The sequence below is a fragment of the Arachis stenosperma genome, chromosome 8 (assembly GCF_014773155.1).
Source record: "Arachis stenosperma cultivar V10309 chromosome 8, arast.V10309.gnm1.PFL2, whole genome shotgun sequence".
Classification (NCBI taxonomy): domain Eukaryota; kingdom Viridiplantae; phylum Streptophyta; class Magnoliopsida; order Fabales; family Fabaceae; genus Arachis; species Arachis stenosperma.
Window position 1 is genome coordinate 39439450 of NC_080384.1, and position 14491 is coordinate 39453940.

Below are 14491 nucleotides of genomic sequence, written 5' to 3' on the forward strand. Positions count from 1 at the left end.
TTGCATTTTTGAAAATTTTCTTTACACCCAGCGCACAGTAAGCATTACCAGCCAATCTTAGCTTAAAACAAAATATACGTTTTCTAAAATCCAATAAATAAATATATTAAAAAAAATAGTAGGGACTATAAGGAACATGAGAATGTGACTACACATAAATAAAAATTGATTTAAAAAAAAAAGGTTTACGCGTAGAAAGAGAGTACTAGGATAGGAAAGTAACATACACAGGTAACATCAATTATCGAATATATTAAATAAATTAATTGAAGTTTGCGCAGATTCTGAATTCCAAAGAAACAGTGCAATCAATTCAAAAACCGCCCCTTGTTTTTTTCACCCCTTGTTTCTTTCTTCATTCCCAAACCACCCCCCTTTCTTTATATTAGTGTGTATATATTAACATAAACATTAGTTAGCATACCACAAACTCAGATATCATCACATATCAAAGCAAAGCAAAGAAAGATGAGTGCAACAGGAACAAGAGCATGGATGGTGGCATCAAGCATTGGAGTAGTGGAGGCATTGAAGGATCAATTGGGTTTGTGTAGGTGGAACTATGCATTTAGATCGCTCCAACAACATGCTAAGAACAACATCAGATCTTACACTCAAGCCCCCAAATTCTCTTCTTCTGCCTCTGCCTCTGCTGTTTCCAATAAGGTTAAGAGGTCTAAGGATGAGTCTATCAAGAAGGTTATGGAGTTGGATTGCTGGGGTCCTAGCACCACAAGGTTCTGAATTACTCAATCAATCAATCAATCATCAATGCCTATCTTTTAATAATAATAAACGTTATTATTATTTGTGTGATGAGGGTTGTTGCTACTACTTTGAATTTCAGAAGATCCTTGTCTAATGTAATCTCATTATTCATCCAATTTTGTTATTATTAATGATATAATGGTAAATATGATCTTGACCCCTACACATAAAGAAAAATGGTGGTCAAATTTGCATGAAATTTGTGTTCTTTGTTTGGGTTTGAATGTTGAATGATTACACTTGATTTGTATCTCGTAGCATGTTTGATGTGGAGACAAATCTGGGTCAATTTGACAAAAATATCAGATTCCAATTAGTGAAAAAGAAAAAGCAAAGAATCATGGTGAAATCTTCTGGTGTTTAAGCACTGTTGAACAATAAGTCTAAGATGAGAATAATTAAGAAATGCAAATTGAATTAATCAATTCAGTTCTCCCAACCAGGATGGTTCTGTTTTCATCTTTTAACAATTCATGTCAGCAATCTGAATGGTCAATTTCTTGATTAGATTTCAATGACTAAAGCCCCATCATCAAGACTCAAGAGAATCTCCAGAATGAATCTAGAGAAGTACTTGGACAATGAATATAATAGTTAATCCCAGATTAAGATCAATATCAAAAGGAATCATGTAGTGATTTTCTGTTATGACTAAGCTCCCTTACATACTTATATATATGAGAGCATGATGGTCTACATTATATACAATTTCACTGATAATGCATAGTTCTGTTTCAGTTTTCTTTAAACACACGTTATCTCTCTTTTCTCCTTCTCCGATTCTCTACTCTAGCTTCTTGCTGTGCTATTGATCTTGGTATTCAAGATCTCTATCACAGAGATCCTAAACTTTTTGAATGATATTGATACTAATAACTTTGAGTGAGATGGAAACTAGGCTAATACATAATCTCTGCTATCCATTACTGAAATGATTTCATTCATTGATGTATCTGCAATGATAAGATATGATATACAATACACAACCAATCATCAAGCAGCCCCATATCCATATGATTCTGATTTCTGAGACAATAATTCACCTACTACTCTACTAGCTATGTTCTCACCTATGCATAATCCTCTAGCTAGCTACACTGCTCCACCAGATCCACCATCTATCATTCAATTTTCTTGATATCATAAGTTAATTGAACTTGAACCAAGAAAATCGAGGAGAATAGATGGATAATAATAATGTTTTCCGTGAAGAATGTAACTAGTATGCATTGTACAAAGCGAATTCGAACTTTCGACACTTGCTTAAACAGACTAGTCAACTAACTATTATGTCAACCAACTTGGTTTTCTCTTCTTTATAAATATATACATTAAAGAGTGTAAGTTTACCAAAACGCCTCCGCTAGGTAGACAACGGAGAATCTGAACAACGAATCGGAAATTTAGCCCAATGAAACAAAAAGAAAAAAAAACGCTCCACCCAAATTACCCAACCAAAAAATCACATTTAGTAATTCAAAAGTTTTAACCATTTACTATACCCTAATTTATCAAAGCACCAGCTTCTCCCTCAAAATTTCTGTTGTCGCCGCCTCCCCAACCATTTGTTTTTGCTGGCGTCTCTCCCTCACCGGACATTATCGTTGCCCTCTGGGTTCTTCGCGTCGTCACTTGGTCGCCAACCAACTTCATCGTCGTCACCGGAATCCTCTTCACTGCCGCTGGTTCGTCAACAAGGACCTTCATTGGCACTTAAGAATAACTATCTATTTAAAAATAAAAATAATCATCTGTATACCTAATAAATTGAATATTCAGCATACTTTAATTATATCTAACTAAACTTATTCCAATCAATAATCATCCACATAAGAATTAAAACAACCATCCACATACCTACTAAAATGACCATCCATCATATTATGGGTTGACCACATCAAGGTGAAAACAAGGGGTAGACGTTGTTGCATTGTGCGGCGTCGGAGGGGCAGTTGCGAGCCATGGCGAGTTTGTTAGGGGAATGCGAGTGCAATGTGAAGCGTGCGGTGGATAGAATGGGAAAAACAGCATTTGCGATAGTAATAGAGAATGGACACGTGGAGTTGGGGGATTTGTTGCGTTGGGGGGACGTATTGTTTCAGGCGATAAGGGTAGGGGACGTGCACAGGATGGCAAGCTGTTTGACAGTTGAGAGAGCGGACGTTAATGGAGGGGACCAGAACGGGTAAACCGCCTTACATTGGGTTGCGTTGAAAGGAATGAAAGTGAAGAGCGTTGAGGTCTTGATTGATAACAGTACTGAGGTTGATCCTGTTAAAGTTACGGTGCCATTTCCATTGTGGCATGGTGGAAAGAGAAAACGTGAGTCGAAGGAGAAAGGAATGAAGAGGATTGAGATGGAATGAAAACGTGATGTGATGGAAGAGGTTACGTTGTCTAACCATAATAATTTAAATTAAAAAATTAATTATTCTAATAAATTAAGAATCTAATTTTAATGATTAATTTAATTTTTTTTAAACTATTATTCACGATGTTCAATATTTACATTATTTATCTGTACTTTTTTTTACCTAAATCTTTTTGTATTTTTTTCTTTCATAACTCTTAAACACATAGTGTTGACCATATTATGTTATTGTATTTCGTTGTCTATGTCTATTAAAAATATTTACGTGGTGATATATATATATATATATATATATATATATATATATATATATATATATATATATATCATTTGTTTATTAAGAGATAAATTTTAAAAGAATACGTTAATTCACAATGATACATAAAATATAGGGATAAGTATGATTTTGGTCTCTAACGTAGAGGTTGAAAATTTATTTCGTTTCTGGCCTTTTTTTTGCTCTAAAATGGTCCCCAAAGTTTCAGTTTATTTTAAAATTGTCCTTCGGACAAAAATGTCCCTCTCTTTCTTCCCCAAATCAACCAAAAGCGAAGTTGAACCCAGAAGTTAAAGCAGAACAGAAACAAAAACAAAACAGAAGCAGAAGCAACACCTATGAACTTAGAATTCAGAAAAATAATCATCATCAAAACTAAAAAAATCATCATCTGAACTCAAACAAACAAAATGAAAACAACAAGAAATAGAAGAACAACAATAATAGAAGAACAACTACCCAGAACTCAAAATCATCGTCATAGTCAAAACTCAGAACCCAAAATAAAAAAAACGAAAACCCATAACATAGAACTCAATCGATAATGGAATCAAAAGAACAACAACAACACAGAAACTAGATTGATAATCATAAGCATGCAGAAACAGCAGAACCAGAAGAAACCACAAGAAACCAAAAACCAGAAACCGGCGAGGAGCAGCGGCGGCGGCGGCAGCCAAGAGCGGCGGCGTTCGTGAAGACCGGTGGCGGTGGCGATGACCCTTCCCCTTCCCCCTCTTCTTCCCGAAACCCCCTCCCCCTCTTCTCCCTTTGCGTTCCCTTCCCCCTTTCCCTGAGGAGCAGAGCGGCGGCGTCTGTGAAGACCGGTGGCGGCGGCAAGGACCCTTCCCTTTCTCCCTCTTCTTCCCGAAACCCCTCCCCCTCTTCTCCCTTCCCTTCGCGTTCCCTTCCCCCTTTCCCCGAGGACCAGAGCGGCGGCGGCAGCGAAGAGCGGCGGCGGCATCAAAGAGCGGCGGCGGTAATGAAGACCGGTGGCGGCGGCGAGGAAAGAAGAAAAAGAAGAAGAAGAAGAAGAAAAAGAAGGTGGTGGTGGTGCGGTGGTGCGGTGCGGTGCGGCAGGGCGGCAAGGCGGCGGGCGGCGATTCCGTGGTGCGGCGATCTCCTTCCCTCCCCCCTGCCCCCTTTTTCTCGTGCCCTTCCCCCCTTTCTTTCTCTCTCCACCCCCTTCTCTGTATCTATTCCTTTCTTTCTTCTTTTATTTATTTATTTTATATTTATTTTATTTTATAATTTTTTTAATGAAGGGTAGTTTGGTAATAAAAAAATAAAATTGGTAAAAAAGACGATTTTAAAACAAACTGAAACTTTGGGGACTATTTTAGAGCGAAAAAAAGGACGGGAACAAAATAAATTTTTAACCTCTACGTTGGGGACCAAAATCATACTTATCCCTAAAATATATATGTATTCATTATTTAGTATCATATTAAAAAGTTTTTATGAAAATATTAAATATAAGACACATATTTTTATTATAATTTTTTTTAATTATTACTTTCTATCCTTGGCAGTGGCGGAGTTAAGTTAGAGAAAAGAGGGCAATAGTCTCCTAAATTAATAATTTGTATATATAAATCTCTAATTTTTTAGTTTAGTCCCTTTTTAATTTTTAATTTTTTTTTAATTTATATTTTTTATGTTGGCCTTTCTCAAAAAAATTTCTACCTCCGCCCTAATCCTCGTTGCATTAATCATCAACAACTTCTTTATTAAAGGTAAAGTTGATTTTTAATGACAAATGAATTCATATCTTCTTATAATGTGTGCATGGTTTTACTAAGAAGAATGTTAAATGAATATTAAATTTTTTTATTATCAATTAATTATTAATATTTTAAAATATAAATTAAAATATATTGTTAAATTATTAATTAAAAAATTAAACTAACGACTAAAAATAATAATAAAAAATAAATTTTAATGATTTTCTATCATTTTTCTTTTATTAATTCGAAATAATAAACCAACAAAGCCTTAACTAACTAATAATATTTAGTACATACAAAGCTTTGAATAAGAAAATATTATAGACAATGAAACTATTAAATTTTACTTTTAAGATATGGAATTATCGTTCGTATTAAAATCTCTAATTACCATGCATATTTTCTAGAGTTTATTATCTAATTATTATTTTCAAGTAATTATTTATTAATATGTTAGTATTTTAACACATTAAAATTATTTATTATTGATAAATGGTTTAAAAATAATCACGCAATGTAAACATAATTTGAAAATGGTGACCATCAGAAATTCTAAGTCCAGAATTCCAATTGAAATGAAAGTTTATTTTAACCTCAAAATGAGACGAATTTCCCCCTTTGTCGTTTCTTAATAAAAATGAAATCACTAATCTATGTTTTATGCACCTAGCTAATAATAATAATAATAATAATAATAATAATAATAATAATAATTAGTTAATAAGAATGAATACAAGTCCAAATTAAAATAGTCTTCTATGACTAGTGCATATAAAATTAACATGAAACCAAATAAACAAAATAGTAGTGGTTCTCCTATATGAATATATGATCATCACCTAGCTACATGCAATCTCACAAAAGAGAATAGATAATAATAATACAAGAAAAGATCACAAAATACAAAATAAGAGGAAATATCTAAGGCCAATAAGGGCCCCAGCAAATCAAATGGAAGATATACTCTTCCTTCTCAATGTTATTATTATTGCTGCGTTTGGACACTCTAGTTGCAACATTAGTAGTAGTAGTAGTAGTAGTTGTTGTTGATGATGATGAACCATTTCTTCCTACCTTCTCTGGTGATGATGGTGCCAACAATGTTTTCAATGCTGTCTCCATCTTGCACATACTCCTCTCACCATTCATCTTTCTTTATTAACTTGATATGGTTAGTTCCGATCCAAAGCTTAACTCGCAGGATGCTAAAGATCAGAAAATGGATCTCTAATCTCTATAGAAGGAGGGTTTTATATACATAGGTCAATAATAATTTCATTTTTTTTAAATGATAAAGTAGTTATTGTTATAGTTCTGGAGTTTTCTTCGGAAAGTGACACATTGGAAACCATGGTTTAGCTCCCAGATTTTGTAACGCTGGTTTTGCATTCCCACTCATTTTTTGGCCACCTTAATTTTTTCAACCATACTAAAAATTATTAAAAATTATTCACCAATGAATCATTTATGTAAAAATACATAATGATTGAAGTTGATTTATATATATGGATAAAAACTTAAATAAACCAATGGGGGTTGAATATTACATAAATTATCAAAAATTTAATTTGTTAGGTGTATGTTCTTAATAGAAGTTTCTATGTAAATTGATATAGCTATATTTGATTTATTATTGTTAGTATTAAATCGAATCAAACTAATTTAAATTAGTAGGTAAATATACAACTCGAAGAGATTTAATTTGATTTGTGCATAAATATTTAGATTTCCTAATAAATCGAATGACATCAATTCGATTTACTCAATACTCTTAGTAACCAAATAAATCGATTGGGGTTGTTTCGATTTACATGCACGTAAGCCAATGAATAAATCGATACAAGGGAATTTGTTTTATTATGTATTCACCAAGATATATAAATGGATATAAGTTAATTCGATTTATTATAGTGCAAACCTATATAAATAGCTATGGAATGTGAATTCCTCATCATAGTGACATGCAATGGCTAGTGATGATAGTTTTTTAGTTCTGATGTACTACAGATGGTCGATTAAGAAAAAACGCGATCTGGAATTAAATCTACTGATAAGGATCCGCTTAATGTTTTTCTCAAACCATCAACGAGTTTCACCAAGTTTCAGAATACGATAATCCAAAAACTGAGGCTGCATGGCGTGAAACAGGTGAAGTTATACTACAGAATTCCGATTTCAGTGTTAAGAGATGATGTGAAGTATGATTCCTTTATCATAGGCAACGACAAAGATTTGCAAGTTCTATTTCATTGTCGTCGGCAATTTTCCGAGGTGAGGACCCCCTGAGTTGTTGGCCAAGCTTGTGGATGTGGACTCTAGTTCAGGAGGTTCTAACCAGAATCTTCAGCCTTCAGCCACGACAACATGCTCTAGTTCGATACCTGTTGGTGCCTCTTCATCTGTGCCCGTAATTGAGCCTGAGACAGTTTTGGTCGCCTCCCATCCTTTGCTGCTAATCTAAACCACACTCTTGACAGAGAAGTAGGTGATACTGGACCCTTCGGTGATGTTAAGATTCCGATAGCCGGTACTCCTAATGTGATACCGGATTTCCGACAAGGTGGAGCACAGCATGGTGTGGAAGATGCACTGCAGGATGATGATGATGATGTGGAGCCCGTCACGATTGTCGATGATAGCAATGATGACATAGCGAGGAGTATTCCAGTTGAAGGTGGTGGAGCGGCTAGTTTAGGAACTCAACAGTACCCTCTTCACTTTTCAACTTTGGACTTGAATGCCATGAGATAGCAGGGGGTACCTGGTGTGCCTGTCGGATTTGGGACTAGAGACACACAGGATACAGGAGGACTAGCTGAATTTCAAGTCGGTCAGCAGTTCTAGGATAAAGAGGAGATCGTGCTGAGCGTGAAGACTTATAGCATCCAATGTGGACTTGAGTATAAAGTGTTGTAATCCGATTATCGCAACTACAATGGAAAGTGTAAGGAATTTGGTAATGGGTGCACATGATTGATTCGTATCACTCTCTGCCAGTGCAAAGGTATTTGGGAGGTAAAACAATACAATGGACTGCATACTTGTCTGACCACTTCGATATCCAGTTATCACAGAAGGCTTGATTACCATGTGATCTCGGTCTTTATACTGCCTATGATTAGAGTCGATGCTGTCCTGTTGATCAAGGTAATGCAGAATACGACAGATGCCTATTTTGGTTTTAGACTGACTTACAGGAGGGTTTGGTTGGCTAAGTAAGCATGAGAGGGACTTGGATCAGGAACAACATCAAACCATAAGATATGCTGCTCCCTGTTGGTCCAATGAGTGTGCCAACTCTGTAAGGTAATGAAAAACCATCGATTGCTGCCTCTGCCATCCTTTAACATCAAGAAATCGATGTTCAATGCAGGTGGTGGCCGATGCTGTACACCTCCAAACTATGGTAGAACTCGATCCACCTGATGCCACTCTATGATAGCCAAGTAGATCAATGTCATAAAAGACCTCCGTAACGCCGTGTGTCATGACTCTAGTATCCCGAGATGCACAACCTGTACGACATTTGACAAGCTGTACGGCATCCAAGAGAATTGAAAAGAGAATTTGGGTTGAAATAAGTCATCATGACCAGTAACGACACAAAATAACTGAAGAATAAAATACTAAAGTGTATGAATCTCACATCGCCAGGACGAAGTAAATCTATTCTCAGTCTGCAGTTCATGACTTGAGGTCCCTTCTCGCTCGACCTGACCACCTGCCACCCAAGATATGTTATCAACAAGTATCGAAAAAATAGGAAGAAAGAAAATAACTAGTAATCAATTGGGTACCTCATCGCCAAGGGCCAGTGAAAGGCATCAAAGAAATTGCCAGAAGATCCATGATTGGAGGAGCTGCAGTGGACTTGCCAACTTAACCACGTACTTGTTGGCCATACGGTATAGACACCTGCATAACCACGACAGAGCGGTAGATCCCCAGCTATATCTGCCAATGTCCTCTAATCTCGCTATGTACAGCAGCCACCTGATATGCATGTGGGTGCCAAACTTGTCTCTAAAGAACTACGTCAATAACAGCATCATGATGTACGCTCTTACGTACCTCCTGACTGTCTCCTCGTCTGCGCTTCGAAAAGGTCACTGAATATCTCTTGCATCCAAGTGCACTTCACAGTGAACTTGTTGATGTAATCTAGTGGTTAAAACACACCCAACAACTACTCGAACCAAATCCATGCCAGATGATCGTCGTCGATGTATCGCTCAAAGCCTGTCAGACATTCGCTAACGTACTGTCCGTCGATCGGGAGCCCTATTTGGTAGGCTATATCCTGTAACGTAATCGTGCACTCACTGATTGATAGATGAAATGTATGCGTCTCCGGACGCCATCTCTCCATAAATGCACTCACTAGTGGCTCATTCAACCTAAACCAATGGTCGTTGAGCCTCGCGAGATGGACCAGGCCAGCCATCTGCAGGCATGGCATAATCCTATCGTCTAATAGCATACTATACTACCTCCTCATGTTTGTGATACAGCAGTGAGGCTGCATGACAATGACAAAATTTTCTATTACGGATAATTTAATAAAAAAATACTTTAACTAAAATTAGATTAAATTCTAATGGAACATAGTTAGTCTACTATTTAAGTCATTAATCTAACATTTCATAATTCAATTTTTTAAATAAATTTAATCATCCTAAATTTTGTCAAATGTTCTAATGTCTACTTAATCCAACACTTTAAATTCAAATTAAATTAAATTCCAAAATAATTTTAATCTCGTTAAACTTCTAATCTTAAAAACTCACAAACTCTATCTAAACCTGTTAAATCTACTCGTCAACATATTTAATCACCCCTTAACCAACATGCATTTGTGATTTTAGTCTTGTAACACACAACTAGCCCTATATCAATACTCGGATTTTAATATTCAAATTATTTAAAGGTTAAAGATTCTAATAATTTTAATATTCAAATTCTAAGCGATTTAATATTACTAATCTTCTAACACACTACAACCCCTAAATCAATACTCTAACTACTACTTTAAGTTTAAACATTCTAATAATTTTAATAATCAAGTTCTAATCGATTTAATATCACTAGCAATTATTTATTTCTGAAAGAAAAATAAAATAAAAATTCAAATTTCGTTTACTAACCTCTTGATGCACGCTACCAGCAATGTGCGCGACTCCATCCAACCGATATATTCAATTTGGGTCGCCTTCTATTTTCGCAGTATCAATCTGGTACTATAGATTGTTTTAATTTCTCTGGATGTTACGTGTTGGAGTGGTGAAATGTAATTCGAATCAAGCAAATTCGAATTCTATATATAGGAGTTTGGCTCTAAATTGAATGAGGCATATTCGATTTACATTGAAACACGAATTAAGGTAAATCGAATCAATCTATTTCGATTTAGTAGGATGCCAATTCGAATTACTATGAACATAAACTTTGGGCTAATTCAAATTATCCAAATTCAAATTACTACGAGTGACATGAAATCATGTGCATTGCATAGTAAATCGTCTAGGACTAATTCGATTTAGTGGGAGTATTGGTAAATCGACATGCCTCAATTCGATTTATATTTAGTACAATGTTTCGTTATAAATCGATACATGTTAAATCGATTTATTATTATAACTTGAATTCGAATAACACTAATTCAATTCATATAATTATATGCATAGATGAATCACGTAATAATTTTTGTTTTGGGTAATTCATATAAATTTGATTGATTTTTGTTTAATTAAGTGATTTCTCATATATATATATATATATATATAATCAAACTCTAAATAGTCAGTTAGATTCATATTTATAGTTAAAATATAAATAAAACTAGCATCACTTTAATTTCGGTATTCAAATATAAGTAAGTAATGGTTTTTAACTTTTGATAATAATCTTTTATGTTAAATTTGAATTAGAATGATTGGATTGTTGTTATTGGATCCAAGCTTAGCCTAAATTGCAACCAAACACACCTTGCGGCTCCCATGGATTTTGTGACACTGCTTTTGTAATCCCATTATTATCATCTTAATTTCCCACCACCTTTATTGTTTAAACCACCAGTTTCTCTTTGGCTACTATTTATCATTCATAATCATTATCACATACATAATTCATTATTTTTTCTAGTTCTTTGAACACGTAATTTCCTTTCCTCTTTTTTTTTTTAAAAAAATAAATAAATAACGGGAGATATGGGTTTTTGAAAGGGGAATATTAATGTAACATCAGGTCAAGTAACAATCTAGCTATAATTATAGGAGAAATGTTAGAAACTTAGAATTATCCTCGAAGTTGAATTTTAAATAATAATGGCAAGGAGAATATGAATTTTTTTCCCTTTTCTTTTCCCCCTATAGTTGTTATATAGTTGATTCTTAATTTATAATAATCAAATTAGTGTTTTCCAAAAAATAAATACTCTAATGTAAATATAGACTGAAAAAGAAAATTTAACAATTTATTGATTATTAAATAGGACTCATCAATCACACACACAATTTATAAAGTATATAAGTAAGAACGATTATGTTACATGTAAACTAAAATTATCTATCAAAGTTAACTACTAGTATAAAATATCTATTAAAATATAAATATATATTAAAAATAAATTAAATTATATATATTTATACACAAATATATTAATAATTAATTTTAGTGTACGAATAGCATTTTTAAAGTAAGGAAGACTCTTTAGAGAATTCATATCTTAAAATTTGCATTCATGTACATTTTGTGTGAATCAAATAAGGAAAATGTTAACTCCACAATTTAAAAAGAAGAGGCAGCAAACAAAAATGTGTAGTCTTTTGGGGCCTTGTAAAAGAAGGCTTAATAGTTGGGCCAACTTATTGGGTTTCAAAATAATGGGCCAGAATGTTAACCTCATTGGGCAAGTAAATTCAAATCATGTTATGAACGAGTTCCGACAAAAAAAAAATACAAGAGCGAAAAATTATTGTTATAAACCCTGACAAGAAAAAAAAAATATTTGAGTTTTAATGATAAAAAATAATCACAGCCTCAAAGTCACAGGTAAACAATTTATATATAAACTCTGCTAGCTAACTAACATTGATTTTTTAAATGATTATTTATTAATAATTATTTAAATTTTATTTTTTTAAAAATATAATCAATAAATATTAATTATAGTTATTTAAAATTGACTGATTAAGAATTATTTACTTATATTTTTTCTTTGTATATTCATTGAATGGGAAACAAGAAGCAAAGAGAGTTGAAAGCCTCGTTAATTAAAAGATCTTGGTTGAAGAATGGAAATTAAGAATAGAATAGAAGTAGGTGAAAAGAGGGATATTTCCTTAGCATGTTGGTGAGAAAAAGAAGAAATTAAAAAGCAAAGGAATGTTATAATAATTCCCATAATGAATTTCTCAACGAACAACTAACCCACACCAACAAACCTAGCCCACATTTGTTAATGCCCCCTACATCAAACACCACCTAACCTAATCCCTCATAATGAATGCCCCTTACCCTCCATTTCTCAATCCAACCCATGCCTCATTACTTTAATTAACAACCTCATATCAATATCATATTCTTTTCATACTTACATCAATGCATCATTCATCGCATCCTTTTGAAAAATTTAATATTCATATTCAGATATTATAAAAATATAGATTTTTATAAGGTTACCTATTTTTTTTATTTTACTACTCGCATGTTGCTATGTTGGATCAAAACTATTTGACTAGTGTTAAAGCTATTTTTATAATAACATACAATTGTATGGAATTAGTCCATAACATGTACTTAATTAAAAACATATGAAAGTGAATTATTTTATCATTTGAAATAAAAAAAATCATATAAAATATGTTACTTCTACCTTCTAGTAACATTCCCAATTACACCAATATATTGTTTCTATAAACATTTTATCAAATGCGCTCCTAACAAAGTACAAGCTTAAGGAAATTCCTATACAGCTTCAAAACAAGGAAACAATAATTTTATTCTATATGATTTATATAATTTTATTTTGTTATCTTCATTTGATCAGGCATTATTACATGGAAAATCTCAATAAAGAAAAAAGCTTTTATTAAAGTTCAAAACATTAAATATTACTAAATGCATAAAAAAGACCATTTTCTTAATAATTTAATTTTAATATTGTCAGTATAATTTCATACTACAAAAAATAATTTTATATTATATATTATCAATGTAATTAATAACTATTTTAATTTTAATATCTTTTTTGATGATTATTTACTAGGTAAATAGTCATCCAAAAAATAAATATAATTATATAATCGTATAAAATATTTTACTCCGTAAGTATATTAAAATTAAACTCTTTTTTTAATCCAATAATGAGTAATCTATTAAATCATACAAATTTCTTTTCTCTCATAATTGCAACAGTTAGACAACTTTGAATGTAATATAAAGCCATTAAAAGTAGTCTTGTAATGGCGGTTATTTAAAAGTTTCTTATGAAATTAAGAGTGTTGCATATCAGATTGATTATTAAACAGATACAATTAAAGATTTAAAAATTTAGTCATTTAATAGGTGTTTAAACTTTTTGTTTTTATTTTTCAGTAAAAAAATTTATTTATTATTTTTTATTAGTTTTATCATTTGTTAATGAGTTTATTATCAATAATTTTTTAATTAAATTAGACCAATTCGAAGATAGATTTTCTGTAAAAAAAAAAAATTGAATGACTTGATGATATTTTTGAAAGATTAAGTATGAAAAAGATGAGAAACAAAATTATTAGTCAAAAACTCATAATCATCAACAAAATAACTTCGAGCTTTATTGAAAAGATATTTACACCAACACAAATTCAACAGCTCACTTTTTATAGAGGTAATCTTGATTGGTTATTAAAATCTCGTGTATTAAACACTTTCCAATAAACTTAGTCATATAATTAACTTATGATAATAGAAGGTTCCTTATATTTAGCATGAATTAGAAAAGATATTCACAACAAAGTAGAGAAAATTTTACGTAAAAACAAAAAAATAAATTAAATAAATAAAATATAAAATTTTAATAAGGTTATCAGATTTAATACAAACAAAAACATAAAAAAAACCAACTATGGTTACTTTTATCAGCAAAAAAATTTCCTTAATTTTTCTTCCAATTGAAGATATTAAGTATAATATTTTATTATTTAATATTTTTTTCTCAACTTTTTTTTTGTTCTACTTAATAATATACAATACAAAATTACGCTTTACAACTTTAATTTAAGAAAAAAAATTAACCTCAAATTTTGGCCCCAAATATTTTCGTCAAGTCTCATGTATTTAACACTTTACGATGAACTTCTTGATTGG

General features: G+C 32.4%; 1 protein-coding gene across 1 annotated transcript; it reads left to right on the forward strand.

Moving 5' to 3' along the window:
* The first annotated feature begins 335 nt into the window (after nt 1-335).
* On the forward strand, nt 336-967 carry LOC130945132 (uncharacterized). The gene has a single exon (XM_057873825.1). The coding sequence runs from the start codon at nt 469-471 to the stop codon at nt 742-744; it is 276 nt and encodes a 91-aa protein (XP_057729808.1). The 5' UTR covers nt 336-468; the 3' UTR covers nt 745-967.
* Nucleotides 968-14491: the final 13524 nt, after the last annotated feature.